The sequence below is a fragment of the Semicossyphus pulcher genome, unplaced genomic scaffold, assembly GCF_022749685.1.
Source record: "Semicossyphus pulcher isolate SPU_LCO1_2020_fin unplaced genomic scaffold, fSemPul1.0.p SCAF_23, whole genome shotgun sequence".
NCBI lineage: Eukaryota > Metazoa > Chordata > Actinopteri > Labriformes > Labridae > Semicossyphus > Semicossyphus pulcher.
In genome coordinates this window covers 4,497,995-4,522,506 of record NW_027211697.1, presented here as the reverse complement: position 1 = coordinate 4,522,506, position 24,512 = coordinate 4,497,995, and the positions used below count along the sequence as shown (strand labels likewise).

Sequence of the window (24,512 nt, the reverse complement as noted above, 5' to 3'; positions counted from 1 at the left end):
GAAGTGACGACAGTGTTTCTGTGTGTGTGCACGGCGTGCAGGTGATGATTTTCCTCCTGTGCCTGAGTGAAGTTGGAGCAGCGAGTCCACACTGTGAATGTGAGCTTCAGTAGCAAGAGGAAACCTTCATTGAGTCTCTGTTATGTGACCATGTTTGGTAAAGCTCTTCAGGCACCGTCTCTGACCGAGCCCCTTGACCGATTGGTGCAAACACACACTCGCACAGAGATTTCAGACAGACCTACTGTGGCTCAGAACCCCCTTTCAGTCCTTTGTGTCTCTCTTTCATGCCTATTTCAGTCAACAAATTCTGTTTTAACCTTTTCGTCTCATTTCTTGGGTCTGTCAGTAACGATTCCTCCTCAAAATCTCCATAATTTACAGACAACTTCAAAATGTTAACAGCCAGTAGCTGGTCTTGGCTGGCCTTGGTAGAATTATCAGCTGACGGATGACCAGATCAGTGCAGTATGCTTATGTTTAGAAGTTTGACACATAATACTGCAGGATATTCCCATGAATGAATTGATTTCAGCCAAAGCAAGGTTCTACATAGAAACCAAAGACTGTATATAAAGATGGATGATGCGTCTCCATCTGCTCTCAATGTACGAAAGTAATGCCAAAATATCAGCGTGATAGGCACTGCCATCTTGCGATGGTGACGTCATTTGGAGCAAGAGACTGCGCAGTAGAGATCCGGGGGTGGAGCCGCCATAGCCACTTCCGCTAACCAAAACACACACTTAACTTCCCGAAAAAACAGCAAGGATCCCTCACGTCGGTGTATTTAACAGCAGAACAGCTTCTTGTGTTGGTCTGAAGCAGACGTTCACAGATATTGAAACTTCAATGACTGTAGTGATTGTTTTACTTAGGTTTCGTCTCGCTGATCGCATATCCGGAACTGATCGGCTGCAGGAGCCGTATTAGTCAACAGAGCTGTCAATCATCCTTTTTACAACATCAAATAACTCCGTAAAACTAAACTTGTCAGAAAAATTAACACATGGACAAAAATTATCTTGATAAGAACTAACTATAATGTCAGAAACCATGTTTGAGAAAAATGTATTTGGCATGTATTTTGATTGTATAGTTTGACTCATGTCATGTTGACATCTGTTAACATGGAGGAGGCGGGCTTTATGACCTATACTGCAGCCAGCAGGGGGCGCTCCAAATGCTTTGACTTCACTTTTAGGGAGCTGTCATGTTGTTCTGAACGGCCCATTTCAGAGGAGACCTTTTTAGAAATGTAATTCTGAAAAAACATGGAATTATGCAGTTTTCACTTTTTTACTGTGAACAATAAACACCCCAAAATGTGAAACTCTTGCAAAATATGACAATATCCATTTAAAAGATATGACCCCTTTAATGAAAATGAAAGAGTCAAGCAATCAGTTCATCTTATCTTCAACTTTATTGAAGAGCAACACTTTCAAGTAATTCTCAGCTTTCTGCACTACAGTTACACGATCATTAGTAGTGGTCATTGTTGACGACAACAATCCAAGTCACAAGGTAATGCTCAGACGCGGACCCTAAAGCCTGTGTGTAGTGTCAGCTGTTTCACATTAAAATCTCCAGGAAACAAAGACAGATCAGAACAAGAAATTGCATTGCATTAAAAGACAAATAAAAGTCGAAAGAATGATGAACATAAGCCACACTGGCAAGTCATTCAAAGAAAAGAGAAAAAAAACTGGCAAGTTATTTGATTATCAGTTTGTCTGCAATTATTCCAGTCATTCTTAAACATTAAACAAATGTTCAATCCATTTTTCATTGTACAACTAGGATTAAACTTGAAATCAAGTATTTCAGAAGAACAAAAATGGGGTTGAAATAATGGTTGGCTAAGAACCACGTGTAACCTTGAAAGGCCCGGCAGAATATACGGTTGGAGTACCAGATTCTGATGCAGCTGTGTTGTAATGTACCTCAGTAAGAAGACACATACTGCAATCCAAATCAAAAATGACCAAACAAAGGGTTAATTAGTCCAGTGCACATCTGGTTTCCATATTTGATTACAGATATATACACATTTGTAAATACCTTTGTGATATATATATATTAAAATATATTCATTATATTCTATAATGAACATTGGCCTCCCCAAAGACAAAGGCAATGTGGTTGATCAAACCTGATACAACACAGGTCATGGCCTTACAATAGCAGCCTTATCAAGTTCCTCAATCATCAATTCATTCTGTCAATTTTCATACAGCCGCAGTGTGCGAGATACTGCACAAACATCAGGTCTCACAATATATTTTGTAGAAAACCCTGACAGATACAAAATCTCTTAGTCCTTCCAGTCCATAAACAACCAGGCAACATTCTGTCACTATATAAGTTTATACTTTGTGCATGAGACTGGCATCAGAGAGTTGTGTCAGTCTAAACTCCAGCAAAAGCACAGGACACTGCTACAAGTGCATCAGCATCAGCGCTCAGCCAGTCTCAGGAAATCTCCCACAGTGCAGTCTAATCATTATCATAGAGGTGTGACTGAACCCTACGACTACGAGTTTTTCCTACAACTATTCACAGCTTTGCGTTTGGGAGGGCGGAGAAATGAGATGCTAGCATCAACTACCTGTTGAGCCTATGTCAAAAGGTAGAGTTTGATTTCTATTCTCGTCACCTTCGACACTCATCCTAATGCCACTAAATATCCCACCACAACATTCATAGACAGACCCCTGTATTCATTCAGGGAGAGCACAGAAGTCAACACAAAACAGGCTCCCCGAGAGGGATCAGCTTTGGATTATAATACTTGGCCGGATTAATCATTGTGCAGGCAAATTACAAAAATATATACAGAGAGTATACATATAGAGTACAGAGGAAATAGTCACTGGATATTACATTATAAAGATCATGCTAATCCAAAATCTGGCTGCATCACATCCACCATTTGTGTAAAGGCACAAGATACTGTAGCCCCTCCTCTGTGGTGACAGACAGAAATACAGGAGATCGCTGAGTTATTGCTCCACAGGGAGTGTGCTTTAGAGTTCCACAGTGAAAACTCCACCAGACATTCTCAGACTATTATAACCAGCTATCAAACTAGACATACAAAAGACTGAAATTAGACCTCCACCAATATTTACATGTCCATTTAAACATCTTTGCTGAGTGCTAACTGTATGTGTAAAAAGATTAGAATAGAGTCCAACACTGCAGTGGAATTGCAAGACTTTGGGGGTGTAGAGTTAGAAAGGCTACATTAGCTGCTACTAGTGTAACAGCACAAATTCAACAGAACTGTCAGAGGTCAGGTTGCATTATGGGTAATGTAGGCACCAGGTTTTGACAAGAAAAGAAAAGTGTAAATGGAATTCAAAAAAAGGAAACAAGTGTGTTGTCATCAAAACACATTTACAAATCCATAAAGGAAATGCTTTGACAAATAAAGAAAGTAATCAGGCATCTGTGCACCTGCTGAAGGCCTGTGACTACCCCATCTAATAAGATGATTGGATGGCGGGTGCCTTCTTGTCTACATACCTATCTATCTGAGCGCACTTCACTGCCGCAATCACTCATTATTTAACTCTTCTATAAAAGCTAAAACTAGTGAGCTAGCTGCACACAAATTGCAGATGAAGGTAGATCTCACTAACACTCCTGGGATTGTTTTTTTTTTAATCATTTTTTACATTTTTCCAGTCGAACACTTTCAAAACTAGCTTACTCTATGTTGCCTACCCCAGCTATAAGTGGAAAATTAGCTAAAGCTAGAGAGTAGAGAATTAGTACTTCTAGCTTTATATGTCAAAATATTTGTATAACTGTTGTGGAAACCTGGCCTACAAATCTCTGGTTCTGCTACATTGATTTAAATCCTTTAAATTGTGAATCTGACGGTGTTAAAATGCTATATTGGTGGAGTTCTCATGGAAGCAAAAAAGGAAACGGGCGTAAAACTGCAAGCTTGTCCTTTGTACTTTCCTAGTTGTTTGACAAAATCCAAATCTGAAACACCCTCTTGTATCTCTGTCTGTCATGATATCAGCTATGTAGTCATTAGTGTCTGCTGACAGCAGCAGACTGAACAACAAGAAGAATTCATGAATTTGTGAAACCATGTCTGGCACACAGACAATGTGGTAATGATTAGTGAGATAGCCACACAGTCTGCAGAGGGTACCTGTGTAGCCACTGTATGTGTATATACTGTACAGACATGCAGGGAGAGCAGAAAGAAAAAAAGAACATGCACTCAGTATGCTCTGAGAGGAAAAACATTAACCGCTTTGGAAGACAAACCCCAGAAAAGCATTGGATTAATGCAGTAAATATTTAGATGTTATTCATCTATCTTGATTATTCACAGAAATATGTCAATCTTACCATGCTCTAGGTGATAATATAGTTCATACAGAAAACTTAAAACATGCCCATTGCCACATTGCTTTTGACAGTGACCTACTGATGCCACACATTGTTATATCCCAATTCATTACTGATTCAAATGCCATATTGCTAGCACTCCTATTGCTGGCATTCTGCAAAAGGAAGAGCACCATGTGGGTGTTTTAGAAGGGCACCAAATACAGTGTATAGTTTGCACGTTGTGCTCTGCATGTGGAAACTTCAGGAAAGGGAGCAGAAAACGTTCATGCAGATGTTAATGTGTGAACTTTATCCTGCTCACTCCTCAATTAGTTTCTCAGTGAGAAAAGAGGAGCTAAAGGGAAGTGTAAAAGCCTGCGGGGGTGTTACTGGACACTTGTTCCAATGGCTGGAACAAGCTCTGAAGACAGTTCGAGGGAGAGCGGGGAAGAAGTTCCTCTGATTCAGTGATATTACAACACATTTTGAAGGCTAAAATCAGTCTTTACAGTAGAAAGGAAAGAGAAAGATGATTATCTCATGATGAATGGAGTGAGGAAGTCTTTATAAGACGGGGAGAGGTAGAACAAAACCAAACGTTCAGGCTGGATGGTGGAGCCCTATCCCGAGGCAGGTGGTTGCAATGGATGTAATCTGTAAGAAACATGTTTTCATAGATCCTTACAACTTCAAGCTGTGTAAAATAAGAGCAAAAAGAGAGAAAAGTACAGCACAGTGATGCCAACACAATGAATACTGAAAAGGCAAAATTGTCTAGTGAGAAGCTTCAGTGTCTCTTCCTCCTGCATGCATACGCTTTGTTATTTGAATACATTGTCCAGGTTGTAAGGAGGTTGGAGGGGCATGGCTGGTGATCTAGGCAGGCGCCACTCGATACAAGGAGGCCACAGCAGGTGAAACTGTAGAAGAGGCATTAAGGTGTTTTTTTCTGTCTCTTTTTGTGAGGTCTGATGAGTTTAAGACAAGAGCCCTATAGATTCACAAACGCCATCTGGATCTGATGTGAGAGTTCTTCACTCTGTACACGTCTCCTCAAGTGTGGACGGAGAATTAAGAAGAGAAGAAGAAACCTTGGGTCTTTCCGAAGATTATAGCGAGCGGGAGATGGTTGTGTTCTGAAGGGGCTGAGCTCAGTTGGACTTTGTGATCCTGTTCCTCCACAATTATTGCCTCCTGTCTTACACAGGCACTTCAGAGGGTTGGGCTTTGGCTGAAGTTGAGCATGAGAGGGGATGAGAGAGGGATGGTGGAAGGGAGGAGAGGCGGGTGATAGACAGGGTGAAAGTGTGCTTGTGAGCTCTACCTTGTCGTCCGCAAACCGTAAGCTATCACCCATCAGGATACTTCATCTGTCAGTGACGACACTGTGGCGGCAAAGGCTGGTGCTTAAGTGAGTCAAAGAGCAGTGTCCTTGTCCTGTGTCGGACTCTTAGCCCGGTCCACTGGTCAACACAGAGATCAAGTGGGATTCGATTTGGGATTTGAGGGTGGAGGTGGGGGGGACGCTGAGGCAGCAATAGAAAGAGGGCTGTGTGGTTCCTGGATGTCCAGCCTCCCTCCTTGTTTACATCTGTGTCTCATGTCCTTCGCTCTGCACCTCTTTAGTCTGTGTGGTTGTTGACGTGCTTTTTGTCCGAGACAGATGACGTCTCTGCTCCTTCTTTGCTCTTTTTTCCTCCTCTCCCAGTCAGGACCTTGTAGCACCCGCGGGTGATCTTATACATCCAGACAGTGTTCAAGATATCCAGGGCGATGCAGGAGGTGATCCAGGCCACCTGGGCCCCCAAGCCCAACCGCTCAAAGTCTGACGTGCCAAAGGTGGCGAATACACTGACCCAGTAAGACGGCATGACGGCAATGCGAACCAGGAAGAACACTACCGCCATGAGAACGCCGTTTAACACCACCGGGCGATGTGAGCGGGGGTACTTTAATGCCTCAAAGAACCACCTGGAAAGAGAGGGAGATATGTAATTGGGGAAGATATGCCAGCATTAAAACAAAAGGGGGGGGGGGGCACCGTGCAAGAAGTCAACTCTCAGACAGAAGAAAAACAGAGGGAGAAAAGAACTGAGGAAATATTTCTCAACATAAGCAATTTTATCCACCAACAGAACAGGAAAATTTCACTGATTTTTTAAACTAGTAAAAATATCTAGTCCCAAAGAACCCACTGACATCTTAAAACCAGTGCCAAAAAAATAACATTCAATGCTATTACCATCATATTAAATAAGGATTAATTTTCAAAGAAGAGGAATGCATATTGTGCTTAAATGTACTTGTGCAGGAATGTGATTGGCTTAATAATAAAGATAAAAATATCAGACCAATGCAATTCTTTAATAAACGTTTGTACAAGTCATGTAACAGAATTGTACAACAGTTGAAATGACTCATAGTGTGTTCCCTGGATATGAAAAACTATAGGAATACATTAGTGTGTTGCAGTCACATCTGGCCACCTGCTCATAAACTTGTATTGCCTTAATGAGATTTTGACTTGCAGTGTCAGTAGGGATGACTCACCTTTGGTTCACAAATGGAGTGGACAATTCTGAAATGAGACGAAAGTTGGCGAAGTAGGGAAGCACGCCACGTGTCTGCAAAGACCAAACACATCGCACATCCCAAACTGACTCAAATACATCATGATGTATGAAATATGAATTATGATTTAAGTTTAATTATTAGAGAAGGGTCAGTGCATATTCATAAAAACTAATAGCAGTTAAAAAAATGTGTAGTCCCTGGCCCATTAGTTAATAAAGTGTAAAAAGTGTAGACTCACCAGCACATATCCGTATGCATAGAGCGCCGCCAAGTGGTGACAGACGAAAAAACTGTCCCCCATGGTGCTCCAGTTACATGCAAGCAGCACAAGGTCTAAAGGACAGGGCGACAGGTTGGTCAGAGATCTGGCAAACTGATACGTCTGTTTGATGTGGATGGTTATATACACACAAGTGCTTTTGAAGGCAAAGACCAGCAAATGCACCAGGAGTGAATAAAAAAAACCAAACACAAAATATAGAAAACATTTGTAGAAGACAATGTGAGAGACATTTAAAGGCTGACTTGTCATATGAAAACTAAACTGTGGTCTCAACCTTCAATTTGTAAAACAGTCTGGGTCAAGGACAGGCTATTAACAAAAATAGACGTTCTGACTCAAACTGTTCCCTGTTCAGGTGCATCCGTGCACAATACAATTATTTATGTCTAAGTGCAGCCTGTCAGACCTCTTGTTGATGACAGTGCTCACACTCTTACAACACCAGCATTACTTGGTGTTTATTACAATAATTAAGTTGCTTTAAAGAGCAGTGGCTGCACAAATAATGATTTCAAGAACAGGAAAAGTAAAAAAAAAAAAATTACAAGACCTTTTTGAAAGATAGTGTAGAAAACATTTAAAAATGAAAATTGTAACAAATTAAATCGTAGACATAACCTATAATTACTTAAAGAGCCCGAGTTAAGTATAGAGAGTAGAAAATACATCTGTTAAATGTCACTCACTTGTGACAGAGCAGATTGCTGGATATCCTTGACAGCTAAGCATGCTGCCAATGAAAAGCCTGGCAATGGTGTTTCTCACTATGATTCAGATTAAAGGCTATTGCGTGTTTACACTGTCTACATTGACTGACGGCCCTCATGGACAGTGTACCAGAGGAAATGATCAACAGGACAAAGATAAATATAGAACTCACCATAAAGGAGGTAACCACAGGTTATGGCTACATTTAGTTTGACGAGATTGGGGTCACCCCTGTGGAAGAGCAAAGAACACAACATGTAAACTAATGTAACTAAATGTAACTTATATACACAACTAAAACACTACAAGCAACTTGGTATATTTTTTGTAAAGAGATAATTAGGCAATTTTGCAAATGATTTATTGTAACGAGACTCTCCCACTAACCACAAACTAGTTATTGAAAGGTCACTGAAGATTGACTGTATAATGTAAATAAGAAGGTTAGTAAAGCAGCAGTCTGATCAGAATTTGAGCTTGTTGTTCCAAACTTTAAGAGCTCTTTGAGCAACATATCATAGCATCTCTGTGAATGAGGGTCTTCTTTGTTTCTTAATAAACAGTAATCATTTGTTCAGTTCGTAGACCTGTGATGTGTTCAGGAAGTCGTTAGGAGTCCTTGCAAATAACATCTGTTCAAAATGACATTGAAGGTGTCTCTGCTTCAATACACATCCAGCCCTGGTATCAATTACTGGTATCGTATAGCCAACGACTGGCTGACCGCTTGTGTAACAGAACCCCACAACACACACTATACACTATATACATACACACAAACACACATTGACAGTATGACGGCTCACCTTACCAACCAGATGACCCTGGGCTAACAACTGTCAAATTGTTCCATCTACCTTTGCTACAAGCAGTTTGAGTACGAATGGGTTGGATGAAAATGTGCAAACTACAGTTGTTTGGATATCGATTCTAAGAATGGAAATGCTTCCGATACTACCTATAAAGTGATCATGTGTATTAGAATGTTCACCAATCACTGCACTGATCCGATATCATGATTTATCAACTACCCATGCCTACATTTACCCCCCACCAGGCTATCACAGATTTTTTTTTTTTAATATATGGAAAGTAACTACAGTAACATTGGGCAGCACGTTGGGGCTGTTGGTCATAACTGCAATGCATCAAAGGAAAGCAACAGGTCTGAGGTCAGTGTTCTTTACAATGCTTCAACAGCACCCATGAAAAGACCCTTGCCACGGGACCACACAACTTAAACAGCAATAATATACATTATGACTGCTACTCACAACCACTATTTCAAAGCGACAAAGAAGAACTAATTTCAGGTGAATTATCTTGTGACCATAGCAAACCAAAACAATGCAATGCTAGCGGAGAGGCTAGCAATATGTCACCAGTATTAGCATTAAGTTCTTTTTCCTTTACACATTTTACAGCTGTATTTTTTCATTCAAAGTTAGATAATTAAAACTGGTAAAAGAAATAAAACAACTACTTCCATTTTAAAAATCAGGGTTTCTCCGATGCTCTTCAGTGGACATGGGACATCAGGACATCATAGTGTCTAGTTTCTTAGCTTGTTTTAAGGTTAGGATTCCGTCAGTGTACGGAGCCAGACCAGGGTTAATAGCAAATGTTATCATGGGTCTAGATCCTCAAGTCTAGATATCAGAAAAGAAAAACGATAATCAGTATAACTCTAAAGCTAACTGTATTTGTATGCATGTGTGACATAAATGCCTCCTCTCTTACATCACTAATGTCTTTGGGGATCTAACAAGCAACTTTGTACTTTCTCTCTTATAATATATCTAATCTAATGTTGGTATCACAAGCGAGCACTCAAACACAGACACAGAAAAGCAGAGAGCAAATATGAGCCTGGATGGCATCCAACCTAACTGATAGTGTGACAGTCAGAGAGAGTCCAAAGGCTTCTTGATAATCACATCAGTGTGATCCAGCTTCAAGTTAATCAACGTACAGTGAACCCCTGCTCATAACTCAATGTATGGTTAACCAACTGGCCTAGAAAGAGATATGGAGCTTTTTTACTCAGTAAGTGCTATAATGGCTCTGACTCAATGGGCTTCACCACTTAAATGAAAGATTTGTTAACGTTCCAGTGACTTAAGAGAATGTGTTGAATTCACTAGCTTTTTAAACTTACAATTGTCTTTTTGTAGGAAAAAAATTGAGTGGATGAGGGATCTCGAGCAAGTCATATGCAGATAATCTGCTTTTCTCTGCAAGGGGACATTTATAATAGCAAATAGCCTATAAAAGAAAAAATGCCTTAACTTCTACGAATAGTTTAAATATGTTTGCAACAAGAAGAGTATACACTTTATGCAAGTTAGTATTCAGTCCTCCTTTACTAAATGTGCTACTTCTGAAGATGCTACACTGTTTTCTATTATTACCAGTGTGGCCAAAGCTAAATGTGTACAGCATTCCAGCCCAAGACGGATGTGTCCACACAATTGTATCATACCGTCTTATCTCGTCTTGTATCGTTCAATATTGTTTGGGCTGCTGGACACAAACCGGACAGAAAGTGAATTTAATTGATTAAAAAGGAACGATTAGATTTAGTTTTAGATAAAGTTTTTATATAGACTAATGTATGAAACTGATGTGCTATATGGAGAGACTGTAGCGTTACACACATACTCCACACACCAGTACACCTTAATTTTTTAAAATTCACTAAGATAAAATTAGTACAGCTTTGGTTTGCTCTTAGCCAGCACTTCCCCTTTGTTGTAAATGATTTTACACCTGGAATTAACTTGATTTCAGCTGGTAAAGAGATCCAGAGCTGGAGAAAGCTGATTGTCCAAATTTTGTTCTCCATTGTTGTATTTTACAATTGTTGCTGTCTTGGCTTTTGAAACATGTGGAAGGAGGATATGGTGTTAAACTGTTGATACCATAGACTGTATAAAAAGATGGACAACATGACAGCTCTCTAAAAGAGAAGCCAAAACATTTCGAGCGCTCCCTGCTGACTGGCTGCAGTATAGGTCATAAAGCCCCCCTTCTCCATGTTATCAGATAGGATACGAGTCAAACTATAAAATAGAAATACACGCCAAATACATTTTTCTCAAACATGGTTTCTGTCATTATGGTTAGTTATTATAATGCATATACAGTATTTCCCAGTGTCCATTTTTCTGAAAAAAATATTTTTAATTAGTTATTTGATGCTGCAAAAAGGATGATTGACAGCTATGTTGGCAAATATGGCTCCTGCAGCCGATCTGTTCTGGATTAGCAGAGTAGTGAAAAGTAGCTAAAACAATCACTACAGTCACTGAAGTTTCCATATCTGTGAACGTCTGCTTCGGACCAACACAAGAAACTGTTATGCTGTTAAATACGTCGACGTGTGGGATCTTTGCTGTTTTTTTTCAGTAAGTTAAGTGTGTGTTTTGGTTAGCCGAAGTGGCTACAGCAGCTCCACCCAACGATCTCTACTGTGCAATTCTGGCTCAAAATGACGGCACCAGCGCATGATGGCAGCTTCTGCCACGGTTGGCATGAATTATGTACAATGAGAGTAGACAGAGACACGTCGCCCATTTATGTATACAGTCATTGGTTGATGCAATTAGAAACTAAATAGAGAAAACACAAATAAGGAAACTTCAAAAGATAAGTAGATTGTAACGTTTTAGTATGTGACAGTGATCCAACATGTGCTTGTCCTTTATTTTCACTGCTTGATTGTATAAGGATGTGAGTTTTGTGAAAAGTGAAATAAATGTCCTTTAATCATTGGACTTTGATGTGATGCACACCTACTGACAGTTGATTTGGAGAGTTGGTGACTAGTAAAAGCCTGCAGCAGTATTCTGACAGTTTATAAATATAGGGGGGGGAACCTGAGTTGTCTGCTGCTACAACCCAGGTGTACAAAACTATCAGAGTATGTCATGAAATAACGCAGAATATACGAAAGAAGCTTTTTTAAAAAACACAATTTAGCACGTACTGTGAAGATGTGCCTCTGCTCTTTCCTGCTACAATTCAGCAGCCATTAATCACGCAATCAGACATGCCTTGTCAGTGATATCAACACAGATTTGGAACAACATTATTTTTGGTCAGTGTGAAGTGTGCTGCAAGTAATCTTACGTAATTGTTGTTGTACAGTCACAAGACGCCTTTTAAAAACTTCATGTCAAAGCATTTTGTCTTCATTTCTGCTCTATGATGAAATGTTGTTGACAGCTGTAGTAATATTTCCATGTTTTTCTAGTTTTTTCATATGACGCCTGACATTGCATAATCCGTCAATGCGGATTTCTGACAGGAGAACTTAAAGCTGGGTGGTGTGAAATTGTTCAGGCACTTGGGTAACATCGTGTAGAAATTGAGCAGAACATATCAATTTGTAAACGCCTCATGTGCTTTGGATCATTGACAAATGTACATTCATTATTTACACTAAGAGAGCTTGGTAAATCCTGCTTGGAATGCTCTTACAGAAAAGCTTTACAGAAAGGAGGAGGCTTACGTTAAGAATATAATATGGTTTTGAATGAGGCCTTATGTCAAGGATTTGATTTAGAAGGGAATATCTATCTATCTATCTATCTATCTATCTATCTATCTATCTATCTATCTATCTATCTATCTATCTTATCTAAACCAGGTTGTTACAAATCAACAGGACCCTGAAATTTGGCCCCTCTCTGTCCTTGGATGGCCCCCAACATGTTAAGTTCAAGTCCAGATAAGCCAATCAAGAAATGCAGCAGCAGAGGCGGGGCGGTCGGTCACGGTGCTTGTTAACTGAATGGATTATGATAACAGCCTGGGCCCCGCTGCCAGCCAGAGTGAAAGGCTGAAAGAGCCCAAGCAGCAGCTGAAAACAATGCTGGCTTCTAACAGGCCACTCAAGCACTGTATTGAGAGCAGCAGAGGGAACAATGCTGCTGTGTGACAGGTCTTAATCATACTGTAATACAATCAGATTGACTGGAGAATTTATGCTTGCACCAGTCCGGTGCAACCAGATGGGCTTGAAGGCATTAGGAAACTGCTGCGGATTGGCTAGCTGCTGGTGGGTGAGGGGGATAAGATGAGAAATTAAACAAGAGAAGAGGGTGAGGAATTTAAAATGACATAGGGTAACATTAGTGTGCTTTAAGCCTCAAGATTTCTAACTAGTCGTGTTACAATTTTGATTATAGATTAAAAAATGACCCCAGCAACCTGCAACCTGTTAGCTCGTTGATTTGTTCACAAGAGCAGAGGTGATTAGAGGTGAGAGTTAAAAGACAAGAGGCTGTGTGGTGCAACACCCCAACTGAGACGTATATTCTGATTAGCTGTATACTGTAAAATTCGGTGTATAAGACGCACTTTTAATTTAACTTTTTTTTTTCATCTAAAATGTGCGCTGCGTCCTATATACCGGTGCGACCAATATACCATTATAAAATGTAGACAGAGCCATGTTATTTTGTTACGGTATTTTTTGACGATGGCGATGGGATTGCCAGTACAGCCGCGACCCTTACTTCAACGTTACTGTTGCTCAACTACCGCACTGCTAGCTAGCAGGATTGCAAAATTCAACATGTCTGAGTTTTGAATGCGTTTCAATTGAAAATGGAAATAGTGTTGAAATAACTTTTTTATTGTTATTTAATAGCTATAGAAATCCTTTTTCCCTCTGGGATACCCCCAAAAACAGCAATATTCCTGATTTAACGGTACATGTACAAAGAATACTCTGAAAACCCAAACAGTATCGGTTAAAGATGTATAAATGCTCCGTTTTATAAGGCTACATTTAGGGTATCCAAACAGAATATGCTGTTACATGCTTTATCGCAGCCCTGTGATTGGCAATCAGGGTGTACCCCGCCTCTCGCCCAATTACAGCTGAGATAGACTCCAGCCCCCTCGCAACCCTGAACAGGATAAGCAGTATAGATAATGAATGGATGAATGGATGCTTTATTGCTTCCCAAGTCGATGTTCTGCTGACTGTATGTGGCATGCTTCACATCATGATACTGTTTGAAACTTGTTTATTGATTTTAAAAATGCAGTACCCTTTTGGCTAATTTTGCCATATTATATACACTTATGTAATATGCTCTGTGTCATAAATTAATAATAAAGACTGGTATCACATTTGAAGTATGGTTACATCCTAAATAATAGTGAAAAATAGTGTGCAATTACATGTATTCACTGCAAAAGCAGTTAAAGGCAGAATCAAATATGGAGAGAATTGTGACACGCCTACACACCACAGAAGAATATTTAAGAACAAAGAGGCTCTGAGAGGACTGCTAAGATATTATGCACCTGAACACTGGTGGTAGGGAAAGGAGGGAGGGAACCCCATCTTTTGTCCCCCTCTGTTCTCCCTCTTGACCTCCCCCCACCCTCCCCCACTTTCTCTTTTCTCCCCTTTTTCGCTACTTCAGCGCTGCTTGCTGGGGCCGCCACACAGACAATAAGAGCGAGGGAGGTGTGCTGCATTGATTCGACAGCCTGGGATGTCGGGTACAACACACAGCTAGAGGCAGGAGGAGGCTCATGGAGAGCTGGTGGTGGTGGTGGGGGGGGAGTAAAAGAAGAGCGGGAGGGGAGTGTAGAGGACTAGGCTGCTGTTGTCTGCTATGAAAAGGAGCCTTGTTTGTGGGATCCTTGTCTGTCTGCAAGAGCGCCAGAGAGGAAGCGAAACAGAGGAGAAAGGAGAGAAAGAGTAGGAGGAAGGAAAGAGTGTCGTAAGAATATGATGGAGAAGTGAGAGACAGAGAAGCTGAAGAAAAATATTTTAAAAAGACTGATTGAGACGTTGGAAAGGAAAGAGAAATGGGGAGGAAATTACCATTTCTCTTCCACGGGATTCATTGATGCAAACAACACAGTCAGCAGTAGCAGAGAGAGAGAGAGAGAGAGAGAACGAGAGAGGCTAAGACAGAGAGAAGACAGTAAAGACAATAATCAAAGGCAAAATCCACTGAATCTACAACTCTCTAGAGACCCGGCTGACACATTAGATCCATCGTCTCCCCTTCCTCTCTTTCATTCTGATGTAGGGAGTGCAATAGTCATCCTTCCAAAGGTATTAACTACCAACCCTGACGATCCTTCACTGCCACCCACCTCCAATCTTCACCCCTTCATCTGTTTCCTCTCTTCCCCTTGCGAGCTAGACATGGCTGCTGAACTGAAAAGGCAGATGTGACAAGACAGGTTTCTCCTAAAGGCGCCCAAAGCATTCACACTAATGCCTGCCAAAATGATGAGGCATAATGTGTCTCTATTTTTTCTTTTTTGAAACAGCATCATTGCTTTTGTGTTTATAGGGAGGTATTTATTTAGATGTCCTAAATTCTCCTGTTGTATTTAGTAACATTACATTGTTGTGGAATATAGGAATGGATGATAAAGACTTCTTTACTCCATATTGATAAATCAAATAGCCTATCACACAGGAGAAACAGCAACAACAACAACAACAACAGCGTGTTAGTCTGGAGTTTTTTGGCTCGCATTGTAGGATGCGCTGGAGTACAGGCCCACTTCCCACTGCAAAGCATTGTTTGAGCTGCCGATAACGACAGTGGATGTCTTCTGTTAAAATAGGTGGAACTGAGGGACATGAAAGCGATGGTGAAATCGAACCCCTTACAAATATGATATTGTTGGAAAACAATTGTGCCATAACGTCATTGTTATGCGGTCGCTCTAGCAGCTCACTCAAAGACAATTGGATTGAGTTATGTGACCGTCCTTTCTTAAAAGGAGTATTTCGCCCCTGGAAAAAGCTACTGTCAGTCAAAGCTGGTGTTCTCTGTAATCCATAGAAGCAATGATATTTGAAATTGGCACCATAGCTGTGGAGAAAGTTCTACAAACTGCTTGTGGTTTTCACCCATTCTACATTCCTACAACACCCAGCATGCATTGCGCCCCTCCCTCTGAAAGGAACGGCCCAGGGAGAGACACTGGAGTGATACACTACCATTTTCGCTGCAGGCAATGGCTCAGAGCGGTACAGAATCGGAAATACAACGAGAGTATACCGGTGGACCGTCTAACAAAACTTCAGGACTTCAGTCTACATTTCAAACCTGACGATTTTGAACGAGAAATGAATCAGTTATACATGTGGAATGTCTGGGAGGGAAAAAAGGAGAGCAGGCAGCGTTTTAAGGCACCTCACGGGACAAATGACTAGACTATGTAGACTAGACTATGACTACTATAGCCAGACTATGTAAAACATGTCATCAGGTTTTCCGGGGCCCATTGGAGAAGCGGATAGCGTCCTCCAAAGGCACAGTGCCAAATTGCATTTTTTTTCCTACCATAATGGTATTAGCTCCCCACAATCGCATGATAGGACTAAGGTTGAAAATTGGCGAACTGGCCCTATAAGTGTTTTTACTGGTGTAAATTACAGGGTACTTAGGTTGGAGAGAAGAACTCTGCAGATAATTCGGCTACCGGTTAAAACAATGTGATAGACGAACACTGAAGGAATTCTTACCGAAAAACAAGCTAAGCTCTTATGTTTGTGTTTTATTGGTTTAATTATAGTTAAAAAAAACTTAGAATACTGCTTTTTTTCATATTGCCAGGCCTTTGTTGGATGTTTTACTAATGACTTTTGTTTTTTTGTGTGTCTCTTACCAGACAGGGTTGGCGTTGACCGCATCATCATACCGCAGGATGTACAGACAGAACAACCCCACAATCAAGGCGTGCACAGTTGACACCAACCTAGACAATGAATGAGACACACACAGACACACAAGTTCAAAATAGTAAACATGATGACAGACTTACAAAAGGTTACAATCAGGAAATGTCTGCTCAAGCTTGCATACAGTATGTAATTACATCTAGGGCGTCCCATGTGTCCATGTGAGTGTAACATTGCCTTTTTTATCAGGCTTGATAAAACAAACCCTTGACCTCCAGAGTGGCTATCTGGGCCAGTGAAGAGATACTCCAGAGGTCTAGTGGCCCTTATCTCTACTCTATCAGAATCACAGTACATCCACTGTCACCGCACAGCCTCTCGGGTGCAGCAGTCCCGGTCCACAGGCTGCAGCTGCTGACCTGAGTCTGGCCAAGACTGGCTCTAAAAATCAACTACTGTATGAGCAGATGAGTCTATTATTCCTGCTGAATCAGAGTCAAGTGTCCACAAAATGGACCAGCTGCTTTTTGAGTAACTTGGCTAAATGAAGTACAGAAAAGGGAGTTTTAAAATCTGTGTTGTGAATTCCAAAGCCACTATCTGGTTACTGTTTTTGTATTAATTTCTTTTCATTTCAGTAGAAACGAGAATGCACAATACAAAAGCAGGAAACAGACAATAGAGAAAATAAGCACTGTGACTAGACAAAGAATTTGCCAATATTAAGAACAGGCTGTGTTCAATACTAGAAATGTAACCCTGCTCCTTCTTTGGAAAAGCATTCTCCCTCCTCTCCTTGCACTTAAGGCAAGTTACATAAACAACACACTGACACTCTGAGAGCTGGCTGTTATGTAACCGTAGGCCACTCTTAAGTGAACCATCAGTCTATGGCCTTTGGTGTTTTGAACTACTCCTTGGTCAGTGAGTGCACTCCTTGCTTTCAAATGTGGACAAAAAAAAGTTGATGTACACTTTAGTTGTATGAATGACCTGTGAATAGAAAGACACAGAGATAAAAAAGCAAAGACAGCTGAAGAGTCAGTAAAAGATGTTACGCAACCACAAATGACTGCCCTGTGGCCTTAACCCCTGGGGTTTCTGCTTGAAATTTAAAACTGCTCTGTGCTCCAGCCATTCACCTCAGAGCTGTAGCTATGGGTAATGATGATGAGTTGGCCTAGGGCATCAAGGTCCAACCTCAACATATTTACAAGACACAGGCTGTTGACCTAACAGGAGGTCAGTTTTTCAGGACGTCACGACTGCAATCTTATACAACCTAATGTATGGAGGTAAATCTCACTAAATGTGTTAAAGCTAAAGAAACAGCAAGATAACATGCAGGTGGGTCTACTTCTACTCATGTCTTTCCCATTCAATATCAATTTCTATGTTATAATTTCAGACACTTTTGTTACCCTGGAGCTTCAGTAGCAGGATCTCAAAGAGCCAGAGCAAACAGACTGCCAGAGATCTTTATACTTAACGTTACAGTACAAGCAGAGACATACTTTCACACGGAAATGATGTAGGACTGAAACGTTATTTAAAGCTATGTGTCATGATCTGCATGGCTCACAGCCGCTGCTAAACATATGAAAATATCTGAGAAAGGAAGTGGTATTTGACTGATATAAATCTATTCAGTAATTTGTAACGCATCTGTTCCCACATAACAGTAACTGTGTGACATGTGCGGCAGCTTTTACCCATGGTGATTTTGGAAATGTTTCAGTAGAATAGAATTACATGGCTGTTTTTAAGCATTACAAGAAACAGGAGATGGGGAGATATGATACTTAATTAGATAAGATGATTGATTCTGCTCTCACGCCTGTACAGTGAATATGAAGCTGGAGATTAAAGCCAGTCAACTTCGCTCTCACAAAGACTGGAATCACGGGGAAACATCTAGTTTGGCTTTTCATGAGGAAAAGAAAATCTGCCTGTAAGTGTAAAAATGACAACTGTTTTTTAAGCACATAAGCCTGTGAAATGTTAACTTTTTCTTTTAAACCTTGATTTTTTTACCAATTACACAAACAAAATATAATGTGATTATTAGTGAGCTTTAGGGGTGCTGGTCGGTGGATTGGTCTCTGATCCTCTTGTTTAACTCTCCAAAGAAACAGATTAGATGGATTTCAGGGCTCCTACACATTTTTCAATTTATGACAATGTATGACAATGGCATCTTATTGTGAGGCATAATATATTACAGATTATCAAACTAGCCAGCTCAGAACTTGACCACTGTTGCCATGTGATAGTTGGACAATGTTATGTTGTCAAACATCTCTGCCAAAGAGGAAGTAAACTAATCAGTGCTTCTTATACTTTCGTTATTGTTCCTTCAACACTGAATAAGTAATATATTTTTAGTTCCCTCTATATGTTTAGTCTCTTAAATGACTAACAATCAATAACCTCTTCAATATACAAGACTGACTTAATAAAAGTAAAATGTTTTTTCATGACCACTGTGCAGTCATGTTTATTCACTGTAGGCTACATAGAAATGATAATAACAGCTTGAAAGAAAATATTTGTTTACTTTCCTTGTGACTACATCACTCTATATCAATGTTCAGACAAGCTTGATATGGTTACTTGTGATGCTATGTATTAGGCCTACTCCATATGAGGAAAACCTGTGATGTGTCATAACATTGTTCGATATTGCAATAATAATACAACGTGGGATATCTAAGCTTATATTGAGTGTGTATATTAACTTCACCTTAACAGTTATTTTGTCTTTCTGCTGCTTGGTTTGTAACATGCCTTACCTGTGCTTGTCGTCTCTACTGAATACAAAATAAGTCCAAATAGCTGAAGTGTTGTTTTTTTTTTCACCATAAGGTTTCTTCTACAACATTTTCCTTAATCTAGGTCAGCCTTCGTGCTAGCTAACCTCTCAATCATCACAGAATCAATATCAACTTATCTGAGGGTAGATGATGGCAAGCTGGAGCTTTATTTGTTTGTTTGTTTTAATGTATGACCCATGTATCAAGGGCTCAATCTAAGAGGTAAAATGAGGGTCCCTACCTTTAGTAATATAAAACCAGTCATACAAACAAACATGACAACCTTTTGTCAAGAGCTATAGTACAAGATAAGTGGAACTGTTTTTATGCCCTGAACCTGCAAACTGTAACATTACTTAACAAAAAAAGAGAAAGAAAGAAGGAAAGTACAGCTTTTGTTTCCATTAGGTTTCAAGATGCATCTTCCAGAGCATGCACAGGTTGCAGCAGGGGAGAGAACAGGGTTCCTGTTACACACCTGGAGTTCCACTCGGTGAGCTTGGTGGGAGGCAGCCGTCCATAGCCGGGCGTGATGGCAGAGGAGAGCAGCGGGCTGGCCACTGAGAAGAGAACCTGGAAACCCACGAAGCTGCCAGCTACCACGGTCAACTCTCTCGTCTCCATCACTCACCTAAACACAACAGGGGGGGTCGGGGGAGACAGCAGGGGCAGGGGGGGATAAAGACAGGGTGATACACATGGAAAGGTTCAATCAATGACTGTCAGTCATTCTCAGCAGCGGCAGTAGAGAAACAGAGGTGGTGGTGGTGGTGGATAAGAGGGTGAAGCAGAGCCCTGTGTGGTTCATCCAGTCCACAGAGAGAAGAAGAAAGGGAAGGAGACAGACAGGGAAAAAAATAGAAGGTGAAGACATGGGCTGTCTAATGCAAGTGACATGAGGGCTATAGACAAGCAGGGCACTTCACACAAGAAAGGCACAAGAGAGGCACCAGAGTTAAGGTAAATAATCAGAGTTGCAAAAACAGAAAAAAGTTGGTGGGTGTTGTGAATACAGTGTGTAGCACAGCATGTAGATTAGGAATTAAAGGTCTCCTGATTATGCATATTTTGCAATGGGATTACAGTGACGTGTTTAGGACACACCACAAATCCATGAAAAGAAAACAAAAGCTGAGTGAGAAAAGAGCTTCAGGAGACAGAGGCTGTCTGTGGAAATAGCAGCCAAATAATTTCATAGTCGACAACTAATTGATCAATTGTTGCAGCTCTGCACTGAGCATTCCTCATTTCTAGATTAATTTTGCTGCACATATGTTCAACTGAAATCTTGTTTTTCAGCTTCCACCTTTCCGACTACAGTTAAAGCAAAATCATCCATAAAGATGCAACAGCTATTTGAATAAAAACAGAAGCAAAAAAAGGTTGACAGGGAATACTTAAGTGCATCCTGATAATGACCTCTTGTTTTCTCTTTAGTAACACCAGCTATTACAACATACTCTGTCCACGCTGGTCTGGACTCTGGCCTGATAATGCACTGGAATTCTGATTAAACCAACAAATTTATGCAAGCCATTTAAAACCACTTATTACTGTAGAGCTGACGATTAGGATTGTACACGGTACAGATTTCACAATTGTAATACTAGCCAAATATACAGTGAAGGCTTTTTCTTTGCAAATAAACCTAAGTAATTTAGCCGATGGGAAGCACATGACACTTCAGGCATGTAGCCTACATTAAGTTCTATTTATACTCTAAAAATGCCCAGTGTCATGCATGCACCCTGTTCCGTAAAATATAAGGAAACAAAAGCACGAGAAAAGCTTTTAAAGGAACAAAGTACCTCAAGACAAAGTGCCACAAGCAAACCCCATCAATTTAAATACTGCCATGAAGATTAGAGCTTTACTCTGAGCCCCCAGAGGCAATCTCTTGAACAACTCCTCCCCTGAAAGATCTGCAGAATAAACTCCAAAATGGATTTTAAGAAATACATAGGATTACAACTCTCAGCCACATTTTTAACGCAAGCTTTAAGAAGTGCTTCCCAATGCTTCCCCATTCAGTAAAAAATGGCATGTTCAACAGGAAAGCTGAGGCTAGCAATTCTTTACCACGCTGAGAGCCTCTTATTGTCACCAGAAGCAGCTCTGCACATTCCCAGGCCACGTTGATCATATGCAGCATGTGCCTGAATAATTCATTGGCATTCTTCACCTGGCAGGCCGGTTCACACTGCCCCATGGGAAGAAGCGGCTCACACAGCCTCCTCACTGCGGTTGACAGACAGACAAGCCGTCCGGGACAGAAGTGGTGCTCTCCCGTCCACGTTTGACCTTGTTCCGCTGGAGTATCCTGCCACTGTCAGCAAAGCATGACCCCGTGACATATCGACCAAACATAAATAATAGCGGTTCAATTTCCCCCTGTTCCTTTGGAAATCTAAAACGGCTCCTGTCTACCGCATTGCTACACAAGACCAATGGGTTTGACTCGCTCTGTAAGGCACAAACCTTGGCCAGCCACATCTCTGCAGGCAGGTTGGGTCATGACATGAATACTGATAAACAACTGGACCTTATTGCCGTTTTAAGCCGATAAGAGATGTTTGTATTTAGAATATAGAGAATAACAATAACTAAACACTCCCATTTGGGTATTGTGCACAACGTACATTAGCAACTGGCGTGTGCAGTTCAAAGTAAAAGGTGTATTATGTTGTCAGGAATTCCCTTTCTCTCTTTGATAAAACCATTGATATTATGCTTTGCAGTAGGTGCATGAGCATAGTAAAGCACTGCGGACAGTTTTGGGGAATGGCGAACACCGTGTCAGAGAGCGGAAATATCGACTACATTATCACTGGAAGAAAATCTGTTTTATAATACAAACAAAGCTGGTTAAACGAGTTGTAACAGGCAGTCGAGCGCGGTGGATTTTAAGGGCAAAGTTGTTTGCTAAAAGTGTAAGGACTGCTACGTATGCTGTTGTTGCTGCTGCCACCGACCAGGCAACAGAGGCTGTTGCAGTCCCAAGATTTGTTCGGTAGAAACATGCAAAAAAAATATGTAAGCAAATCACAGCATGTATTGTTTCGACTTATATCCGATGTGGTGGGAGCTGTACAAAGAGCTATTTTACCTGCTGTCCGTCGCATAGGTCTGTGTAGGCGGATAAGCTCCCGTTTAGCAGCCGTCTTCTCCACTTTCTTACAACTTGACGTTAGCTAGCAAGTCGGCTAAAGTGAAACAGCCCGCTGCTCTGGTTGTGTGTGCGACCCCAGGAAAGAAAGAGAGAAAAAATAGGCTCCTCTTCTACGCAAACAACGCCGTGCCGCAACAACCATTACAGCCCGGAGAAAAACGGCTTTCCGCACAGCCTTATTTCCTCGCGGCCATGTGTTTCTACTTATGAGTCAAGTAGAAAAGTTTTTTACTCGTTTTATTTTGGCGTTGACAGCAAGGACCAACCGATGACGTCGACACGTACCCACCCCCTTGTGCACACGCCCCCCCACCCCCTGGCAGAGGCTACACCCACAAGGAACAAAGGCCCATAGCGATATAACTGATGATAACACTTGCAGTAAGATCGATAATGGACTCTTATATGACCATACCATAGATTGTATAAAACAGTCATTGGACCAACAGTTTTCAGTGTTGTAGCCCATTTATCCATTCATTTGAAAATTTGAATGTAGTTTAGTAACTGCTCCAGGTTTGATGCTTTCCATTTTTTTTAATTATATGAAAATCTATTGAGAGACTCCCCAAGCTTGCTTGAGTTGCATGTTGTCAAAGTCAAATTGTTATTATTATATGAAAGCCCATTTCCGCCAGTAAAAGAAAAAAAAAATCAGAAAACGTAGCCCTGATGATAGCCTATGTTATAATTATGAGATAAAACGTCATAGTAATGAGACAAATAGTTAAAATGATGAAAAAAAGGGTTTAGTTGTGGGAAAAATTATAATCATGAGGTTAAGAAATCTAAAACAAGAAAAAAAGTTGAAACTTAAACAAGAAAGTCACGATTACAAGATAAAAACATACTCACATACTATATCAAGTCAAAATGATGAGATGGCAAGTAATTATTTTGAGATAAGGAGTCGAAATTATGACAAAAAATTCAGTTTGAGATAAAAGTCAAAGTTATGCAATAGGGAAAAAAAAAAGAGATCAAGAGGCCAAAAATATGAAATGAGAAGTCAAAATTATTATTATTATGACTGTTATATAATAAAAGTCACAATTATGAGATAAAGAGCCAAAAAAATGATAAGAAAAATAACTATAAGATTATAAAAAAGTCGACAAAATGAGAAAGAAACTGTCAGAATAATGAGATAGAATGTTGAAATTGTAAGAAAAAAAACACTAATTACGGCTAATCAGTCATAATTCCGAGATTAAAGGTTGAAATAATAAGATCAATGGTCGAATTTATGAGATACATTTTTTGAAATCTCAAAACTTCTGAAATGTATTCAAACTTTATCATAATTATGTTTGGGTTGTTTTTTTTTATCATTGGGATATTTTTAGTTTTCTGGGGTTTTGTATTGATGGTTGACAAACTTAGACAAGCTCTTATGGTCCTTTAAATAACTGTGAAACACTCTTATTCTTCAGCTCCCAGGATAAGAACAAAGAAATACGTTTTTTTGCATGAGAAGGAGGTTATTAGTTCTGTCTTGGATTGTAACTTATATTTAGATATAATTGGATCTCCCCTGCACTCACTGCATACGAAACAGATGGAAGGGAAACAATGAAGTCGCCAACAGACTGTGGAATGCAGTATGGTCGGAAATGGACACACCTGGAGCCTTACACTTCAATTCATGAGTAACCTTCACACAGTGACAACAGACAAATCAAAGGCAGGTCCTTGAATGCTGCACTTGTCATAATACTGAGAAAGTTGATGTGGGGGTCATTACAACCTGCTAATACGTTTTTTTTATTCTCCTGTGGGTTTTTCTTAGTCATGTCTGACCTCTTTGTTCTCTTAGTCACTTTGCACAGTGATATGTTGATTCAAGGTTGTCTGTCTGGTTCCACCGCACACACATTCACGCACACACAGAGGAGTAGTTTTCTCACTCTGAAAGTAGCAAGGATATAAATC

General features: G+C 40.4%; 1 protein-coding gene across 1 annotated transcript; it reads right to left on the bottom strand.

Moving 5' to 3' along the window:
* Positions 1-1,407: 1,407 nt before the first annotated feature.
* tlcd4b (TLC domain containing 4b) lies at positions 1,408-22,778 on the bottom strand. The gene is made up of 7 exons (XM_069674878.1): positions 22,518-22,778; positions 19,890-20,042; positions 16,586-16,675; positions 8,097-8,155; positions 7,172-7,266; positions 6,910-6,983; positions 1,408-6,330 (listed from the first exon to the last, which is right to left on the bottom strand). The coding sequence occupies exons 2-7, from the start codon at positions 20,033-20,035 to the stop codon at positions 5,982-5,984; spliced, it is 813 nt and encodes a 270-aa protein (XP_069530979.1). The 5' UTR covers positions 20,036-20,042; positions 22,518-22,778; the 3' UTR covers positions 1,408-5,981.
* Positions 22,779-24,512: the final 1,734 nt, after the last annotated feature.